This window comes from Chenopodium quinoa, unplaced genomic scaffold (assembly GCF_001683475.1).
Source record: "Chenopodium quinoa cultivar QQ74 unplaced genomic scaffold, ASM168347v1, whole genome shotgun sequence".
In the NCBI taxonomy this organism is placed as follows: Eukaryota; Viridiplantae; Streptophyta; class Magnoliopsida; order Caryophyllales; family Amaranthaceae; genus Chenopodium; species Chenopodium quinoa.
The window spans coordinates 2,009,850-2,028,962 of record NW_018744874.1 but is presented as its reverse complement, the minus strand read 5'-3'; the positions used below and the strand labels follow the sequence as shown (position 1 = coordinate 2,028,962).

The following is a 19,113-nucleotide window of genomic DNA, read 5'->3' as shown; positions in this document are numbered from 1 at the left end:
CTATATATTTTAGAAGGACGTAATAAGTAATAATAAGCTATAAAGCTACTTACATGGTACATCGTATTTAATTTATTAGTCTGTATATATATTGATTCGTAAGAAAATCCATAATACGGGCTAGGTTAACCGCCATCCCTAACAAGTACATACATCTTCAAACCATAATATACATAGTTCTACACTTCTACTCTTTACGTGTCAAAATAAATGTGTCTATGCGGAATATAGACCAATAATAACTATAAACTATACTGAGTAACAAAAAGTTGATAATTTAACAGGTACCCACATAACTATATTTTGCTTTATGTATAAATAAAACACCAGTGGAAGTCAAATTGTTGTTTGTAAAGAATGCAAAACTTAAAATAAAAAATTGATATTTGTAAAACGGATTGGATCACATCAGATGGAGTAACAATTAGAGGTTGGCACTTGGCAGTGAATCAGTGATATCTCATCCAATCCAATCCAATCCAATCCAAATCAAAAGAAATTAAGAGAAAATCAAAATGAATTTATTGCCATTTATTAGGGTTCAATAATACAAAGACTTAAACCCTAAGTTTACATTGTCACCTTATATACTTACTATACATAACATACACCACTAATAAACTCTCACACCAAAATCCTTAAAACAAACACTAATATCATTGAAAAATGGCAAGAGAAATGGTAGAACAATTAGAATTCGGAAGAGAAACAATCTCTTACATCGTTGAAACTACTATTAACAACCTTCCGGATGAATCCATTGCAACTGTAATTTCATTCACCACCCCTCGTGATGCTTGTCATATCGCGACGCTCTCTACGACCTTTAACAATGTTGTTGGTAATTCCGACATTGTCTGGGATCGTTTTCTGCCGCCCAATTATCGTGAAATTGTCTTACGGGCATCCAACGTTGATCATGTGCATTTGTTGGATACTCTCTCAAAGAAGGACCTCTATATGTATCTCGCTGATAATTCTCTTCTCCTTGACCAAGGATTGATGGTAATTTAATTAATTTTTTCGGTCATTTGAATTTAATTTGAGTTTTGTTTCCTGATTTCTTTTACATTGAATTATTCCTAATTAATTCTTTCATGTCAAAATAATTGGTCTCGTGTTGATGTATAAATGGTGATTTGGCTTTCATGGATTGTCATAACAAAAAAAAAAAAAAAAAACAAAAAAAAACAAAAAAAAACAAAAACAAAAACAAAAACAAATTGGACATGTTACCTATTTACCTAGTTACTCTATAATTAAATAAAATAGATAATCCGTAATAATTTTAATCACAATCGTATGTTCAAATTGAATCAAGTGTATATATATTCCTACCATTCTATAATTTTGATTTTTTTTTTTTCAATTTTTTATACCGACTTTGATTATAATTTTCGAGATTTGTATGAAAAATTTTTACTATCTTGTGCAATATATTATTAAATACTAGATATAAATGTGAATTGAAGTTTAATACGAGTAATATCAAATGTGTTGATAAGTATGGTAATGTTGGTAGCTTACGTAATTCAAAGCATAGTACCGTATATATGTTATTGTCGAAATAAAATAATATTTACATTTAGGTAGATCTGGTAAAGGGCTTATGTGTCACATGTTCCACCATTATTTCATAAACAAAAAATATATATATATAAATAAGATAAATGTGACGACGTTCATTGTATTGTCAATTAATTAGTCTTTTAACAATTTAATAATTCTAACTCCGCATCTAGTTGTATTACTTATATAGTTATATATTCACTCGATCTATGCGTGCATGGCTACTACATTAGCAAAATATTAATTTTATAATCCCAGTTCATTCATTTCCTTAATAATTGTGAAAGGGTTTAGATCTCCAGCCTATTGTCTATAAGAAGTTCCAAATAACTAAACCCGAAGGATCTTCTTGCCGTTTTATTGGAGAACTTGAGTGGGATGACGCACTCTAGGATGGTGCCGGCTAGTAGGAATAATTAGTAGCTTTAGCTGCTTGCAATTGTTTTCTTTTCTTTTTTTCTGTTTGTGTTATTTCTTTGTTTTGGGGCTTGCCCCTCTCTTGCAAAAAAAAAAAAAAAAAAAAAAAAAAAAAAAAAAAAAAAAATCATGTTTGAGATTCCTGATATTTTTTTACATGTTGCATGTATCGAGAAACAAAGGAAGTATAAGACTTAAGAGGTTTAAATGACACATTCTTTTGCACTGATATCACACCAATAGTAGCTATACAGTTCATCGTTGCTTGTTAAATTTGATTGCTTATTTGATGTGTTTTGTTGTGACTAATGAAACAACCAAAAATCTAAACTCTTCATCAGAAATTTTCGCTGGAAAAATCAACTGGCAAAATGTGTTGCACACTTTTGGCAAGGAAGCTAGGCATAACATGGGGTGAAAGACCAAGTTACTGGCATTTGCTTGTGCGGCATGTGATTCCTAGATTGAGGTTCCTTTCACTTGTTTTCGATCTCTTTAATTGTTAATGTTACATTCCGACTTGTTATCCTTCAAACTAAATGATCATGTTGCCTTATTAATGTTATGTCAACAGGTTTGAAATAAAAGGTGGGATCACAACGTCGATGCTATCTCCAAACACCAGGTATGCTGCATACCTTGTGTTTGATGTTACAAATCGTAGCATATGGGATATCTATGATTTTCCCATAGAGGTTACTATTGAAACTTCAGGAGGCGAAGTGGTGACCGGGATGGCCTGTTTAGACCCATGTCGTCGTGAAGGTGGTGAGGGGCCAGAAGGGAATAATGTTAAGCTTTCGAAGAAGAGGATAGATGGGTGGGTTGAGGTTGAAATTGGGGAGTTTTATACTAGGGAAGAAGATGAACAAGTGACATTTTCGCTAATGGAGATTGAGAATGGGTTTGCTAAAGGTAGTTTAGTTGTTCAAGGAATTGAGATTAGGCCAAAAATCGAGTAATGGTTTATGGAAGGAATTTATGTTTGTGGAGGTGATGAACTTGAAATGAAAGTAATGTACCAATGAACAGATGATACATTGGTTTGAATAATTCTGATAAACAATTTGAAAGATGATTAGTTTTTAATTACATTTTGGTATTGTGGTTATACATTTTCTTATGAAAAACATAGAGGAACAAATAAAAAGCATGCACAGGATAAAATTGAACCAATGCAAACAATCCATTTTATTCACATCAATACCAAATCAAATTGTAATAACATGAGTTAAAAATCGCGTGTCTAGCTATCTAACAAGTTACAAAATTATCGCAATGTACTACTCAGCAACTTGTGTTGCTAGCTGTTCCATTCAGCAAGCTGAGTAAAAGAAAATGACACGAGCTTAAGGAAATATATTAGTCAAATCAAATTCTAAAGGTTTATTAATGCTTATTCATTCTTGTAAAAAAAAAAAAAAAAGGCTTATTCATCATCTTATAGTTTAATGCAAGGAGTATAGAAATTGTAAACCCTTCGAATATGAACCATTAAACAATTTAATCGATGTAATATTATTCTAAGACTGGAGAAAATAAAAAGGAATAAAGAAGATAGAGAGCAACAAATCTCTAAGGGCTTGTTTGGCATCAGTTTTGGTTTTTAGTTTTTTGTTTTTTTGAAAACCAAAAACCAAAAACAGGAAACAAGAAAAAGGTGTTTTCACTATGCAGTTCCAAAACAAATGAATGAAATGGTGATGTCTATGATATGTTTTTACACATTCTTATTATCATGTAATTTATGGCAATTCCAATACTTTAAAATTTTCCCAAGAGTTGTAAATGTTCAGAAACAAATTTCATTGAATCAAATTAAAAATTTATATGGCAGACTATCATATTAGTATGGTGATGAGTTCACTATTAACGGTGATGTTGGCAACGAACTATGGCTTTCACTAACAAATCACAACCTCAAACGGCCATCTGCAAGCACCAGCACCAGCACCAGCACCTGGGCCAGCCCCAGCTTTGCCACCTGCTAAGGTGTTTAGTCTGGCTTTACTTTTTCAAAAAAATTTACAAGCAGTTTCACCACCAACTCCAAGGACAGCGCCTCCTCCATCAACTCCAACAAAGGTGCCCCCTCCAAGGCCGGTGTCGTCTCCACCGTGAACACCTGTGATCATTCTGAATCCACCACCATCTTTTTAGCCACCTCCACCTTCAGGTGATGATTCCGCTCCTCCACCTTTAGAGGTGGCAGAAGTGCAGAACCACCATCAGAACCTATGCCTGCTGAAAATCCACAACCATCTCCGCACCTGCCTAAAGCAACCACAGATGATTTTACCACCATTCGGAGGAGTCAATTCCCCATCGGAACCTAAGCCTAATTTCAATCCATCTCCTATGTTTAACCCTCCTACAACACCACCTGAAACCTTAACCACCAACAGATGACGACATTCCACCACGAGCTCAGCTTTAACAACCAATGTAAAAATACCTTATCAGCTCTGTTACGTACAAATCATAGTATGTTTCCTGTGTTTATTGTAGCACAAATTTTTATGTGGCTGGCCACACCGTGTGGCCGGGATTACTTTTTCACGAGTAACTCTTGATCGACCTAGTAATTCATGTATAAGTAACTCCTGACCGACCAAGTAACCTTGGTCACAAAGTGTGGCCAACCACACAGAAAACGCGCTGTTATTGTTGTAGGTCTGTAAATAATCTTACTAAAAATCAAATTAAAGAGGATGAATGCTTCAAAGTAAAGCTTAGAAACAGATTCATCTAAAAATATACAGATCAACATTTAGAAAGTGCATACACCAAAATGCCGGATTACATTAGAACAAACTTAAGCACTGCAGTAACTATAACACCTAATCGTTCTCCGATAACGGTCATAGATATATACAGCATCACCAAAATCATAGTTCCAACTTCAAAAGCTCATTCTCCCTGTGTACAGACTTGTATTGCTTAAAAACTAAAACGGCAGTTAGCAAAGGTTAAGGCATCTTCAGGCATCTCCTTCCACAACCACTGACAATTAGAAAGTGCATAAGTTCACTGAGATACAATTACTCCCTTTGTCCCTGAATGTTAAGGTTTGGCACAAATGTTACTGCTATAAATTTTTCATATAGAAGAGGCAAACTCTAGTATGCAACAATTAGAATATCTAAAATTGAATAGGAACAAGTGGCATATTTAGGAAGTTAAATAGAGCACAAGATGACATTTATGCCCATAATTTATGATGTTGCATTAGAAATAGATGTTTTATTATCCAAATAAGAAGTGTGGGAAACAATAATGGCAACTTTATTATGAAAGTTTAGAATATGAAGGGACAAATGGTGTAATGTGTAAATCAGAAAATGAAAGCACACACACATACACAAACAAAAGGAGAGCAGGGGAAAAGAAAGCAAGAGAAAGAAAAAAAACAGAGAAGCCAAGACATAGGAAACTAAATGTGACCACAAGTAAAGCAAAGATATAACTCATAAGCTTCGTTTTAACACACATTACAAGCAATATACACAGCACACAAAGTACAAGCTCTAGCAAGCAGATAGAATGTAAATCCACAACTGAATCATGTCCTACTGTAGAGCAGAGTCAAGTGTGCAAAAATTGCAGAGTTAAGCAAAAGGTATTCAGACCTCCAAGAAGGACTGCAGGAGTTATAAATACATCCTTCAGTGTAGTTGTAATGAAAATTTATGCTACAATATTCAAGCTAAGTGGGCGCAACTATGCAATACTGGTATACCCCTTCTTTAAAAATCCGTCTCAATTGTAAAACAGATATACCTGCTCAAACCTCTCTTCATTCACAGTTAGGGTTATGTAAATATAAGCATGGGAAGCCATGATACAAGTACACCACAGAACTATGCAGAAGATATGCATGTTATTTCCATCAAAATGAAATACAAATACTTATCTCAAGGGCATAAACCTGGGCAAATGCATGTGAGGCAATGAATAAAAGTATTTGCGAAATGGCAAATGGATAGCAAATGTGTAGCTGACCTGCATTTCCTGACATTTAGCAATGTCATTCATCCATGCAATTTGTAATATCGCAAACAAACCTGCCATTCCTAATTGCATTACTTGATGTAGTGAATATAGAACCAGAGAAGTTGATTAAACAGTTTGATGATCTCCTTAGAAGCATGAAAAGCTTCATACAAAACTTGTATTCCATCAATACAACTCCATATTCAACATCATCCTCATAAAGTTCATTATCCGAACAAATATCAAGCTGCTCCAAAACAGTTGCATTACATAGGATATCTTCCAGAAACTTGATCCCTTGGTCATTTAACTTCATATCCTCTATCTTTAGTGTCTTGAGATTAATTAGCAAACAACTTGGAACTTGACTATCTGATTCCAAAATCCCAAATGATATCATTAAATTGGTGAGATTATGGAAGATTGGCAGGGCAACATCCATCAGATAAAGACCCGGAAATGTGTCTTCGAAGGTAAGGTATCTAGCACAAGATATCCCTTGGAAAAGTGGTACTATCCGGCTAAGATAAGCATCTCGTTCATTGCTATAATACTTAGGTATAGTAACAATGGCTTCTTGTAGCACCTTTTGTTTATTCACAAACTTATAAAAGGGCAACGGAGCATCAATAGAAAATATCCAGTTGCAGTAGCTCCTTAAGTTAGTGTTAGCTACCATAAATATTTCCAAACTATTGAGGTTAGGGGCAACAATATCAACCAAGTGATCCTCTTTATCTAACACAACAGTTAGAGATAATCGTTCCAAAAAGGGGCAAGATTTAAAAAGAGTACGTATCAAAGTATGATTTGAATCACGAAGACACAATTCAAGTTCCTTCAAATTAGGAAGATTAATACACAACATATCATCTCTATAATCATCGGGAAACTTCCATCTAAATGAAAGTCGAAGTACAGAAAGTGATTGAGTTGTGAAAAGACAAACGGGCAATTCAAATAAACCAAAGTAGAAGCTAACCACGATTACCTCCGGATTTCGAAGACAGATGTGAGTAATCCATTGAAGCATAAAAGAGGGATGCGGATCAACATTGGAGTAAACGTTAGTCTTTAGTACAAAGGAGTGAATGACGGGGGAATCGAGCTGAGACAAAATGTGATCAACAATGGTGACAAGGAGATTATCTGGGAGATAGCTTATTCTATCTTCTTCTTCCTCAAGATCGCCATTGTTGATGTTGTCGAGGTCTTCTTTCAATTATGGTAATTTCGTCTTATTTTTCTTCTATTTTGACGGAACGATGGTTTCGTCTTCTTCTGGATCGGCATCATCTGAATTATGAAGACGATTACTACAACCTAAAATTTGTAATTTGTAATTTGAACTCTGAAGGGGTTAGGGGAATTTAGGGTTTTAGTGAAGGGAAATGGTAACAGTATTTGTTTGAGGGGATAAGCCGATAAGGCGCATACCAAATTTGAAAGGTTATTTTTTAAATTTTTTAAATTAGTACAGTACTATGGTAACCCCAACTTGATTTTTTTTTTTTTTTTTTTTAAAATTATCAACTTTCTATTTATTCTACAACAATCCTAATTTGGGATGAGCTTTATTTTAACAAGTTCAATCTATTCTCAACCTGTAATAACAAGTTACTTTGACAATTGGCACGTGTTAACATATGTAAGTACTACCTCCGTTACAAGTTATGTGCAACGATTAGACATTTTTCCTCTCTGCTTTATTTCAAATCGTTGCACATAACCTGTAACGGAGGCAGTATAAGAAAACAGAAAATTAAACTTCGTTCAATGTTTTTGCATCTACTACTTGCGACTTTGGATTGTGTGAGGTGGCCGATATTGTCTATGATCATTGTTGGTGGCGGCTAGAAATTGAGGGTGCAACTACTTTTATGTTTGTTGGGGGAAGATTGTTGATGGAAATTGAGGGTGTGTTTTCTTTCATATTTAGCAAAGGAACAGCAGGCTAACAATGGTTAGCTGTTTTGATGTTGTAAGCTGAGGCGAGAGAGGAGATAACATTGGCTGGGTGTTACTTAAATTATCGATTCAAGTGTGCCTTATACAAGTTTTCTTCAAAAAAAAAGTGTGCCTTTTACAAAAATGGAAAGACTAGCTTACAAATTTGAGCAAAATCAGATACTTTCGGACAATTGTGCCTAAAAAACTAAGGCTTTGTTCGCTGCCTGTGACTTATTCTTGTTTCATTTTCTGCTCAACAGGTACATTAATGTGTGAAAAATCTACAAACAAGTAATATAACACATTCAACAAAAGTACCCCTTACCTTAAACCGAATACAGAGAAATGAAATCTTTGGAAATAATCTCCATCCCAACCAACCATGCAGTTAAGTTCTATGCTTCAAAAAATTGAGGGTAGTCAATTTATGTTTTGTTTTTTATCTAATTAGTGTATGCTTGAATTTGACTCTGCAAATGGTGGATGGCATATCAAAGAAAATCAATGCTGCAAAGTGAAGCTTAGAAACAGGTTCATCTAAAAATATACAGATCAACATTCAGAAAGTGCATACACCAACATGCTAGTTTGCATTACAACAAACTTCAGCACTGCAGTAACTAGAACACCTAACCTTTCTCCAACAGCTGTCATAAATATATACAGTCCCACCAAAATCATAGTTCCAACTTCAAAAGTTCATTCTCCCTGTGTACAGACTTGTATTGCTTAAAAAGTAAAATTGTGCAGTTAGCAAAGGTTAAGCATCTTCAGGCATCTCCTTTACTGACAATTTACCTACAACACGCAAGTTAAATTTGCATAAGTTCGCAGAAATATACAAAGACTCCCTTCCTCCCTGAATTTTGGATTTGGCTAAAAATATTAATGCTATAAAATATAACACATAAACAGGACATACACTAGAATGAAAAAGTTGAAATATTAAAAATTGAATAGAAACAAGTAGCATTTTTAGGAAGAGATTATATAAAGAAAAGAAAGAGGGAAAACAAGATGATATTTAGATGTTAGACTATCCAAAAAAGAAGTGTGAGAAACAATTTAGGGCATCCATTTAATGAAAGTATACAATATAAAGGGACAAATGGTATAACGGTGTAAATCAGAAGTGACATAGTAGTAAATAAAGAAGATATGAGAACAGAAAGTCGAACTAACCTTCGGTGCAAAGCCTTAACATCCTCAGCTAGCGCCGGACTCTCCAAGAATAAATCACCACAGTCCTTTAGATCAACTGGCTCTATATTAAAATCTTGTGTTCCACGGTATTCATTCCACTCAAACCACCTTTTTGCAATTTGTTCCTTTTTGAAGCACGTAAGATGGTCTTCCTCTTCAGGGGAGTCAGCAGCAATCAGTCGGTAAACAAAAACTTTTTTCTCCTGACCGGGACGAAATGCACGCCCTATTGCTTGGCGCGACACAGACGGATTCAAATGGACATCCAAGACTATAATCCGGGAGGCTCCCACAAGAGATATTCCTTCTCCACAAGCTTTGATTGATCCGAAGAAGACCCGTGCATCAGGGGAGTTATTGAACTGCTCCATATGTGATTCTCGCAGATCAGTAGATGTATCGCCACAAATCATGAATATCTCTTTACCAACAGACCACCCCTTCCTATTGACAGCTAACCGTTCCAGAAAATTTAAAGGCAGCAAATACTGGCTAAACACCAGTAGCTTTTCTCCATTACTTTCACATAAACGCAGCATATTCAAAAAAAATTTAGCCTTGACTCCTTCTCTAATGTCTATCTTTTCAACCAGCTCATCAATCTTGGCATCATATTGCAATGACCGTTTTTCAGAACCAGGATTATTGTCTGAAAAAAGCTTGAGCTTTGGGTGAGTGTAGACTGCACAACCCAATGAGGTTTTCCTGAATTTTGTTTTTTCCCTCTTATTCAGCTTATCAACTTCAATTTTCTGTTGAGGGCTCAGACTGAGAAGAACAGTAAAGTCTACAAGTCCAGGAAGATCATCCAAGAAGTCACCCCTGTAGTAGTGCAATACCTTGCTTGTCATCTCCCTCAGATCTTTGATTACAGCCTCCTTTCTTTTCCAGTCTTCATCCTGCTGAAGGGTGTATTCAACAAGATCGAAAAAATTGCTCTCAACATTCCCTCCTTTCAACTGCTTTTTAAACCCATGAAATTGCACTCTACTCATGATACGTTTCTTTATGCTCCTGGATTCGTCAAGCTTCAAAAATTTTGGGCGGACGAGGTTTAAAATGGTGAAAACCTCTTTGACATGATTTTGGTAGAGTGTGCCAGATAGCACTACCTTCCTAGGAGTTTGGACTTTGGCAAGTGAATGCAGCACGTCAGTGTTCTCATTCCTAGGAGTATGACCTTCATCCAAGATAAGGATGCTAGGGCGCTTCAGCAGTACCTCTTGGCAATAAGCAGTTGCCTTGCATGAGCTGTCACCAGTAACAATAGTCGAGAACTGCTTATAACCCAGAAAAAGTATGCTCCTCTGCTCTACCCACTGTCTAAGAACTTCCTTCTGTTGAAACCTATTTTCAGCTTTCATGGAGTAGAAATCAAGTAGAGGAATGTCCTCTACTTGCCATCTTTGAAACTCCTTTTTCCAAGTAGGGAGAATTCCTTTAGGAAGCACCACCAATGGCCTAGCATCTGGATATTGGGCTAGAAAACTTTGCATGAAACTGATGATCATAAAAGTCTTTCCAGAGCCAGGAGCGTGAGCCAAGATGCAACCACCAGGATTTTCAGTAATTAAGTTGCTCAATAAGAAGTTAAATCCCTCTGACTGGTGAGGCTTCATTTGCTTTTTATGCCTAGGATGAGCAGAGATTTCAGTCACAGCCAAATCATGCCCAGGCAGGTTAATCCCATCCAGATGGTAGTCGGTGTCATCGTTCTCTCTGTTAGAACGAGAATCAGACCTGTAGCTTCTCACGCGAGCAGCCTGATGTAAAGAAAAAATGAGTGTCATGAAAAGCAAATGGCATCAATTCATAAGTAAAGGCCATAAGAACTTCTAGCAGAACACCAATCCAGACAACAGAAGCCAATATGATGACATTGATACTGACAGACACAACAGGGCTGTAAAATAATTTAATATAAAATTAAAAAAGGTATTAATCAGTTATCACAGATAAATTTCGTCTGACACGGGTATGTGTCCAGGACTCCAGGTGTCAGGCTTTGCATCAGCATAAACTGAAAGTTACAAAATAAGTGCCTCCAAGCCGATGGCAAAATGTCATATACAGTTAACAACCACAGATACTTAATCCATCCAAGTAACATCCGCACGGAAAAAATCAAGTAACCTTTAAGAATGTAGAGGTGTAGATAGATACCATGATTATTAGGATATGTGTCACGATCTGAGTGTTGGATTCTAACAATCACATATCTTCAGCCAAAACAAGATTTTGTAGAGCTGTAGGATGATATAATGTTCTGTTCTACAATTTAACCAATTAATAAATGTAATTGAATTCTGCTAAATACATTTAAACTTAAGGCCCTGATCACTTCACCTTAAAAAAATAATATTCAATAATAATAATTTCAGTTCAGTAATAATAAGTCCAGTTCAGCAAAAATAATTTCAATTCAGTAATAATAAGTTCAGTTCAGTAAAAATAATTTCAGTTCAATAAAAATCAGTAACTATAGAAAAGAAATTTAACAAGTAAAAAATAATTTCAGTTAAGCAAAAATAATTTCAATTCAGCAAAAATAATTTCAGTTCAGTAAAATTAATTTTAATTCGGTAAAAATAATTTAACTTCAGCAAAAATAATTTCAGTTCAACAAAAATAAGGTGAAGTGAACGAGGCCTAAGTATTGAAAATTTTTCTAGTCAATACCTAATCACCTACCTATCTGACCAAGGAATTATAAAAATATCTGTCAGATATATCCCCAAGGGACTAATGAGAACCTCCAAAACATTTTTTGGCTTACTAATGTTACTATAACTAAATCTCTACATCCCAAAACTATAGATAAAGAAATTACAGACCACAAATAGTCTCTTCCTTTAACTCAATTGTCGTTTTAAGTATTAACTAGAGATCTGTCTCAAAAGCAGGCAATATTTGAATTATAGACACACGTGTTTAATGGACTAGATCATCAAAATTAAAGTTCTTGTTGAGGGCCCAACAAACTAAATCTGAGCAAATAACCACAAAAGTCTCCAGTGAGAAGTAACAACTTGAGTAAATCAAGGACAAAATCAGACTAATAGTCATATACTCATATCCATACATCAAACAATAAAGAGAAAAGATCTAACTTGATATAGATATATACGTGATCTGAAATGGGAAAAAAATAAATACATAAATAAAGAACTATTTCAAACCTTTATGTACTGGAAATCAAATATAGTCTCGATAGCCCTCTGGATGACTCCGCATACTCGGCACACATAGCCAATATCATCTTTGAGGACATATGAATGATCACAGCCCTCATCTTCTTCCACCGATTGCTCGTCTCCTGATTGATCAGCTGGAACATCCTACAAAGTGACATAAATAACAAGTTAAATAGTTCTTTATACAGAAAAGAAAGTTTCACCATATTCTACGATGATAAGACTAAATAGGGATCAGAAATTCATTAAAGTGGGATTACAAATTAAGGTTTGATATACTAAACAGCAGTAGTCATCAATTCATCATACTGTACAAAAGTAAATAAAAAGCACAAATGGAAGGAAAGGTCTAAATGATGATGAGTGCAACAAGGAGCATACTAGCATGCAGAAACAAGAGAAAAGATCAGCCAGCCACTCACACAAACCGGAAATATCAAAAACAGTTTTATTTGCAAACTAAGGCAAAAGCTTAACATGGATTACATAAATCAAAGTAATAAACAGTGTTGTTTTCTAATTCAGCCTGCTCCGAACAGTATATTCCAGATTTCTCCATAGAGAGCTATGTAACTATGTGTACAATTATCTTCGATAAAAATAAGGAAAAGTGAGCATCAGTTCTCTCATAACAATTAAACATTCATATTCTTTAACTTGTGAAAAGCCTGCGGCATACAGTTACAAGCCAACGGATCCGATCAGGGTGGCACAAGATGGTAAGACCACAAGAAGTTGAAATACATGAGATTTAACAAATAAAAAAAGATATATATACATACACCCAATTGCATATTCACAAGATACTAGCAAATGCATCTCACACAAGTTTGCAACCTTTGCTTACAGTAGTTTAGAATATTAAGTATATACACAAGAGATACTTTATATCATCCAAACATTTTCCGTTCCCATCTTATGCAAAGTTCACACTTTAAATGTATATGGGATTTGAGCATTGCTCCTTTGAACATTAATAAATCAATTTTGATAAAAAAAAATATAATGCCATCAAAGCAGATTATCTGATGCATTGTAATCCAAAAATGACCGACTCAAATTTAAATCACCACAATGCCTAAGCTACAACAACTAACATACAAATAAGAAGAAAATCAATTACTATCCAGCATGCCTCAACAACTAAACGAAATAACATAACATAACATAAAATATTTTTACAAAAAAATAAGAAGTAAAGAAACACAAATAAAAAGAAAGAGAAGATAAGGAAAGAAATCACAGAAAATTGCAAGCAGTAGATCTGTTAGAGCAACGAGAAAAAATAACAAAATACAACCAGCAGTATACCTTGGAAGACTCTAACGCAAAATTCATCTCCTTCCACATGTCTGACAACTCTTCATCTTCGGCTTCATTTGAATCGTCATTTAACTCGTCTTCAATACCCACATATACACCTTTGTCTTTTACCTTATCGATTTTCTTCTCTTCTACTTTAGTTGTTTTGACAGGTTTGACATCCACGTAATTTTCAACCTGCTATCACAATAGTTCCCATCAAAACAAGGGAAGCAGATTTGATAATTTAACTATAACCAGGAAACACAATGACTAGGATTAAATCATAACAAGCAGCATCAGTCAGTAGTGAACAAAACTAAGCCGTCACAAGTAGTCAGCTAATCAATACACATTAAGAATGGAGAGGACAGGTTTTGACATCAAACATTCAAACGTCTATAGAAGCTTATATTATTCTTAAACTTAAATCATTAGAATACAACATTGAATAATGGTTGTTGATTTAGAAGAAAGGTAAAGCAGCACAAGTCAGGCAAAAATATTAACCTGACTGGCTTAGAAAAACAAAAGGCAACAAACTCTTGAGCCTCTTGAGTCTTGACACAAGTCATTTAGCATGCCAATATTCAGAAGGTACAATTAGGGTCTAGATTGTTTTGCTGCTGATTAAAATTCAGCATGCCAGACAAGAATATGTAATGACGATAATAAGCGGTTAATTCTCAGCTAAAGACCTTCACCAAAGCTTAACTCCTGCCGTTTCCTTTGAAAGTGCAGAACATTAATAGATTGAACAATAGTCTGTTCCATTAAATTTCACTTTTATCAGTTTTATTCACACAAAACACGGCTTCATTAATCACACGTCAAACAAGATGCAATCTTATCAATGATAAATTTTTTTCACTAAAGTTGCAGTAGCAAACTTGCAATTCAAAAGACTGCTACTATAACATTTGACAGGACAATCTCTATTGACAATATGAAGGACTGAAAACAATTAAAGAGCATTTTACAAAACAGTGCACAAGTGATAAAACAATATGGCAAACTTGAGATTGAAAAAAAAAGAATTGGTTTGACATGGGAAGAACCGAAGAAATCCCCAAAAAGACTTGGCAGAACAAATAATCAGCAATTAGTGATACAAAGGGTAATTCAATAAATATATTGCAAATTATAAAGAGAAGTTTAATATAAGCCTTGGACAAAGAGAGATATAAAAATCTAACCCGCAAGGTCTCTGCATGGAGTTCAATGTTAGTCGGTGGAGGCCTGGGTAAGGCAATCTCTTGAAAGTGAAGGAAGTTTTTTCGGTCAACATCTTCCTCATCATCTGACTCAATTATCAACAAGGGTTCAGATCTTGGAGTGATGCACTTTCTCTCAAGACTATCCAAATCAACAATATCCGTAACCACTTCTCCTTTTACATCGTATTTTGCATACGGTGATGAAAATTCGAATTCGGGATTTGTTGTAAACAGAGAATTAAAAACCTGAACCTTTCGCGCAACCAATGCTTCAACATCTTTCGTAACACTTCCATATTTACCCCAGCTGATGCTATCTAGTAGTTCTGGAATTGTGAATGGATCAGAATAATCAAACAGTGTGGGTTTTTCTCCTCCTCCATGAGAAAACTTCAGTTTCTTACTACTCGCAGCATAGTTATCTGTTTCATCCAAGGAATATCCATTAACTTATAGAAGCACTAACAATACAAGCTGGAAGTTTCGAAAATTATGAAAGACTAACATAAACATATCAGCTCATCAATCACAGAACTAGAAAATACACAGACAAATCTCAAAAACGCTCAAATGATCCATTACAATTTACATCAAATCAACTATACGTTTAAATAATGATAATATGGGGTTCTACGAATAAATAACACCTTTTGAGTCTAATTAGAATGGAGATTCATACCAATTTGAGAAAATATGCTTTTACATTCATCACAATAAATCAATCAGATCTTCCCAAAAATTTCCTTAGTTAATAAATCTGTATCAATACAAAAACTTGTACTATGTACTAAAACCTCTTTTCGTCCGCAAAATCATTTGAGAAAATTGTATTCACAATAACTTAGGTAAATAGCCTTAATATTCATCAAACTCATGTATATTCGTATATATTCATCAAACAACACAAAAGCATGAAACATACTCATGAAATTTCACCAAAAATAACTATTTATAACGCTTTGACTGATGATCTATGGAGTATGGAGCCTTGTCAATTCCCAAAACCCCGAAAAATGTTATGTAAAAAATAAAAATAAAAAGAATTTTCAATATTTCATGAATTACCCACTTGGCCACTTCCTCCATTATAAAAAATTCATGAAAACCCAGATAAATTTAACAGATAATTATTTCATGAAAACCCAGACAAAAAATAAAACCAATATTAAATAGGAAAATCAAACACAAATTGAGGACTATAAATTTAACAAAAGAAACAAAAAAAAAAAAAACATGCGAAAAATGGGAATGAAATAACCTGTACAGACTTCAGCAGCTCCACGCTTCATGTTTTAATCCTCTAAAAAAAATTAGGAAACAATACACAAATTAATGTTGTAAAATAAAAATAAAAAAATATTGTCAAAAAAAAAAAATGACAGCACTAGCAAAACTAGTTGATTTTCCAGATGATCACTAAAAAGAGGGGAAATTTTGAGAAATTATAAACCCTAGAATCGGAAATCAGAAGCCATAGAAGAGGAGAAGAGAGAATAGAGGACTCACATTGAAGAAACGACGTCGTCGGGTGGTGTTGGGTGATCGAAACGCGGTGTTTGGAGGGGTGGCGGAAGGTGAAGAGCTGAGGAGTGCCCTTGGGACTGGCGTTGTGTGCAGTGAGGAGAGAGAAATAAAGGAGAAGTAAAAAAGAGAGATAAATAGAGGGACTAGGGGTAGTGGAAAATGTGTCAAGGCGAATGCTGATGTGGCTTTTTGACACGTGGCTGAATCCCATTGGTCCATTAGTTTTTTTTTACTACTCATTCCTCCATTTCTTATTATTCTTTCTATTGGTAATTTTTATGATCACAAATACTCAGTAATATCTTTTTGATGTTAATAAAGAGAAACCGAGGTAATTTTTAACCATCCTATTGGAGATGTATTCCTTGGATATTGTTTTAGCATATTTTGTTTGTTGTTACCTTCTCCGTTCCTATTCTATTTTGAGCTAATTCTTTCTATTGGTAAATTTTTAGACTTTTATACAAGAATACTATGTAGAATACTAATTTTACACATTTACCCCTTCATTTTCACTCCTAATACACTTACCCTCACAATCTCATATTACCAACTTTCAATGCAACTATTTTCATTTACTAAAATATTTATATTTTCCCAAAGTAACTATTTGCATTTACCAAAATATTTAGTTATTCCCAAAACAAATATTCTCATTTTACATATTCCCCGTATTTTTTTTCTTATACCTACGCAATAAACCAAATGTAACCGTAAAAAAGTAAAAGAGGGAGTAAGAATTATAGAGTGTGATATAAACTTGTGGTCTATTTATGACTGATCAAGTTTAATCACGTAAAAATATAGTGAAATTACTCAACATAGGGTTGATTAGCACCAATCAAGTTCAATAAGTTCAAGTGAAGATTATGTACTATAGGTTTTTGAGTACTATAAATGACTCAGTTGCGTTATTGCATATAGACAATAAAAATTTATGAAGTACGTATTTTAGCATTAAATACTTTGAATGTTAACTATAATAGACCGAAGAAAAAAATATACTTATATTAATAATAGTTAACATGCCTTATTTTGTGTTTACTTTATTACCTTTACGAAACGAATTCATTTAAACATGTGATTCAGTTTAGATTATCACGTCATAAAAGGTCAGTGAAAAAAAACAACGACAACTCACAATTTTTTTTGGGTGTGGGGTCATACCATATAAGAATTTGTTCGATGCTTACTTTTGTATGGGGAAAGAGGAGTAATTGTATGTTTTGTGGCATGAAAAAAAGTGAAAGAATTTCGGAAAAAAATATCAAGAGAAATATGACCTTTGGCTGATCATTCAAAAATAAAAACGCCTTTTAATAAACATCTATGCAGAATTAAACGTGACTAATTCGCATCATGTTTAAAAAGTGTGACACATGTGCAATGTTAATCAAAACCACCCTACCCATTAGCCTCACCGTACCTCTTCACTGACCCCACCTCCGGTTATCACCAACTTGAAAATCCACAACCCTCCATTAGCTCAAAACCTTACCACACCCTCACCTAGCCTCCACCAGACCCAAAATCCCTACCATACCCCCCTTGAAACCCCTTACATATCCACCATCAAAAAAGTTCTGCACCAACCGACAAGGCAAAAACATCTTCACCGTCAAAAAACTTCCGCACCAACCGACAAGGCAAAGGGACTGAGAAAAGAGGCTAGGCACTGGGTTAGGGAAAGCAAGGTTGAGATGGGGATAGAGGAAAGTAGGATTAGGTGATGATAGATGGTTGGAGTGGAAAGGGGCAATTATGGTGGGAGTGTTTTTTCTCCTTTTCCAAAATTTTAATCAATCATAATGTGACACGTATCCAGTTGAACTTGTGTAATAAATTAACCGTTTTTTAAAACAAAGTATTGTCAAATGTCATTTTATTTTGGAATAATTGAAACTTACAATATGTTTTGTTGTTAGAATACTAACCAAGGGTCGTGCTATTTTTGACAATTTTTCTAGCTTTTAGAATGACTAGCAGCTGACCACAGTGGTTTATAAGAATGATTATTAATTTGTACAAGCTACCTTATTTATTAGAGTAACTCATTTTGTCCATAAACATAACCCAAATTCATTATATGGAGTAAATGAGTTTTATAAAGTAATTTTTTTAAAAAGTAACTTCATATGTTATTCGAGTACCCTTATTCTTTTGTTTTAATTAATGAAAGAATAATTCCAGATATTCAAAAGCGTAATCCCATTTTTGTATTGATGTAACTTCACATATGTGAAACACCTAATATTAAATTAAATTACCTAATATGTGAAGTGACCACGCCATATGTAAGAATTTGTGTGTGTATTTATCACTGAGGTGCTTGGTGAACACTTATATACAGAGTATTATATATACTTCGTATTCAACACGTCCTTACTTTTATATGTAATCTCACATACGTGAAACCCATAATACAATATTAAATTTATTACCTAATATGTGAAGTGGTCATGCCACATATAAGAAATTATGTTATCTCTTTCAGGTGCTTGGTGACCATTTACATATACTTTGTATTTAACTTGTCCTTACTTTTAGATATACTCGTTTAAAATGTTGATATTTTCATCACTACTTCAACACTAATATGAAGATCAACTAACTTACAAGAGTGACGATAACAAATCAAAGACAAGATTGACATATTTTTGGCGACGAATGAGACCAAGCTAGATGAAGCAAGCCCCAGCACTACAAATTGCGAAAAACCACCATAAGTTCCTTCAACAACATAT

The 19,113-nt window shown here is 34.4% G+C and overlaps 3 protein-coding genes across 4 annotated transcripts; 1 reads left to right on the top strand and 2 right to left on the bottom strand.

Annotated features, from left to right (window-relative positions):
• The first annotated feature begins 666 nt into the window (after nt 1-666).
• LOC110704878 (putative F-box protein PP2-B12) lies at nt 667-2,948 on the top strand. Its single transcript, XM_021882692.1, has 3 exons — nt 667-1,005; nt 2,328-2,455; nt 2,561-2,948. Exons 1-3 carry the CDS (start codon nt 667-669, stop codon nt 2,946-2,948), a joined length of 855 nt encoding a protein of 284 aa, XP_021738384.1.
• A 1,757-nt stretch (nt 2,949-4,705) lies between these two features.
• LOC110705132 lies at nt 4,706-7,712 on the bottom strand. Its single transcript, XM_021882973.1, has 2 exons — nt 5,989-7,712; nt 4,706-5,042 (listed from the first exon to the last, which is right to left on the bottom strand). The coding sequence occupies exon 1, from the start codon at nt 7,010-7,012 to the stop codon at nt 6,014-6,016; it is 999 nt and encodes a 332-aa protein (XP_021738665.1). The 5' UTR covers nt 7,013-7,712; the 3' UTR covers nt 4,706-5,042; nt 5,989-6,013.
• A 701-nt stretch (nt 7,713-8,413) lies between these two features.
• On the bottom strand, nt 8,414-16,496 carry LOC110705131 (protein CHROMATIN REMODELING 35-like). 2 transcript variants are annotated; one of them, XM_021882971.1, is made up of 7 exons: nt 16,352-16,496; nt 16,104-16,145; nt 14,825-15,267; nt 13,638-13,829; nt 12,312-12,470; nt 9,112-10,895; nt 8,414-8,727 (listed from the first exon to the last, which is right to left on the bottom strand). In XM_021882971.1, the coding sequence occupies exons 2-7, from the start codon at nt 16,132-16,134 to the stop codon at nt 8,724-8,726; spliced, it is 2,613 nt and encodes an 870-aa protein (XP_021738663.1). In that variant the 5' UTR covers nt 16,135-16,145; nt 16,352-16,496; the 3' UTR covers nt 8,414-8,723. The 2 variants fall into 2 exon arrangements, with proteins under 2 accessions (XP_021738663.1, XP_021738664.1); XM_021882972.1 differs by having other exon boundaries at nt 13,638-13,826.
• Nucleotides 16,497-19,113: the final 2,617 nt, after the last annotated feature.

Coding starts and splice junctions, on each gene's coding strand:
- LOC110705132 (XM_021882973.1), bottom strand. CDS start 7,012: ATGCTTCAATGGATTACTCACATCTGTCTTCGAAATCCGGAGGTAATC.
- LOC110704878 (XM_021882692.1), top strand. CDS start 667: ATGGCAAGAGAAATGGTAGAACAATTAGAATTCGGAAGAGAAACAATC. Junction 1,006..2,327: donor TCCTTGACCAAGGATTGATG/GTAATTTAATTA, acceptor ACTCTTCATCAG/AAATTTTCGCTGGAAAAATC. Junction 2,456..2,560: donor CATGTGATTCCTAGATTGAG/GTTCCTTTCACT, acceptor TTATGTCAACAG/GTTTGAAATAAAAGGTGGGA.
- LOC110705131 (XM_021882971.1), bottom strand. CDS start 16,134: ATGAAGCGTGGAGCTGCTGAAGTCTGTACAG. Junction 12,471..13,637: donor TTGCGTTAGAGTCTTCCAAG/GTATACTGCTGG, acceptor GTCACTTTGTAG/GATGTTCCAGCTGATCAATC. Junction 10,896..12,311: donor TTGATTTCCAGTACATAAAG/GTTTGAAATAGT, acceptor TCTTTACATCAG/GCTGCTCGCGTGAGAAGCTA.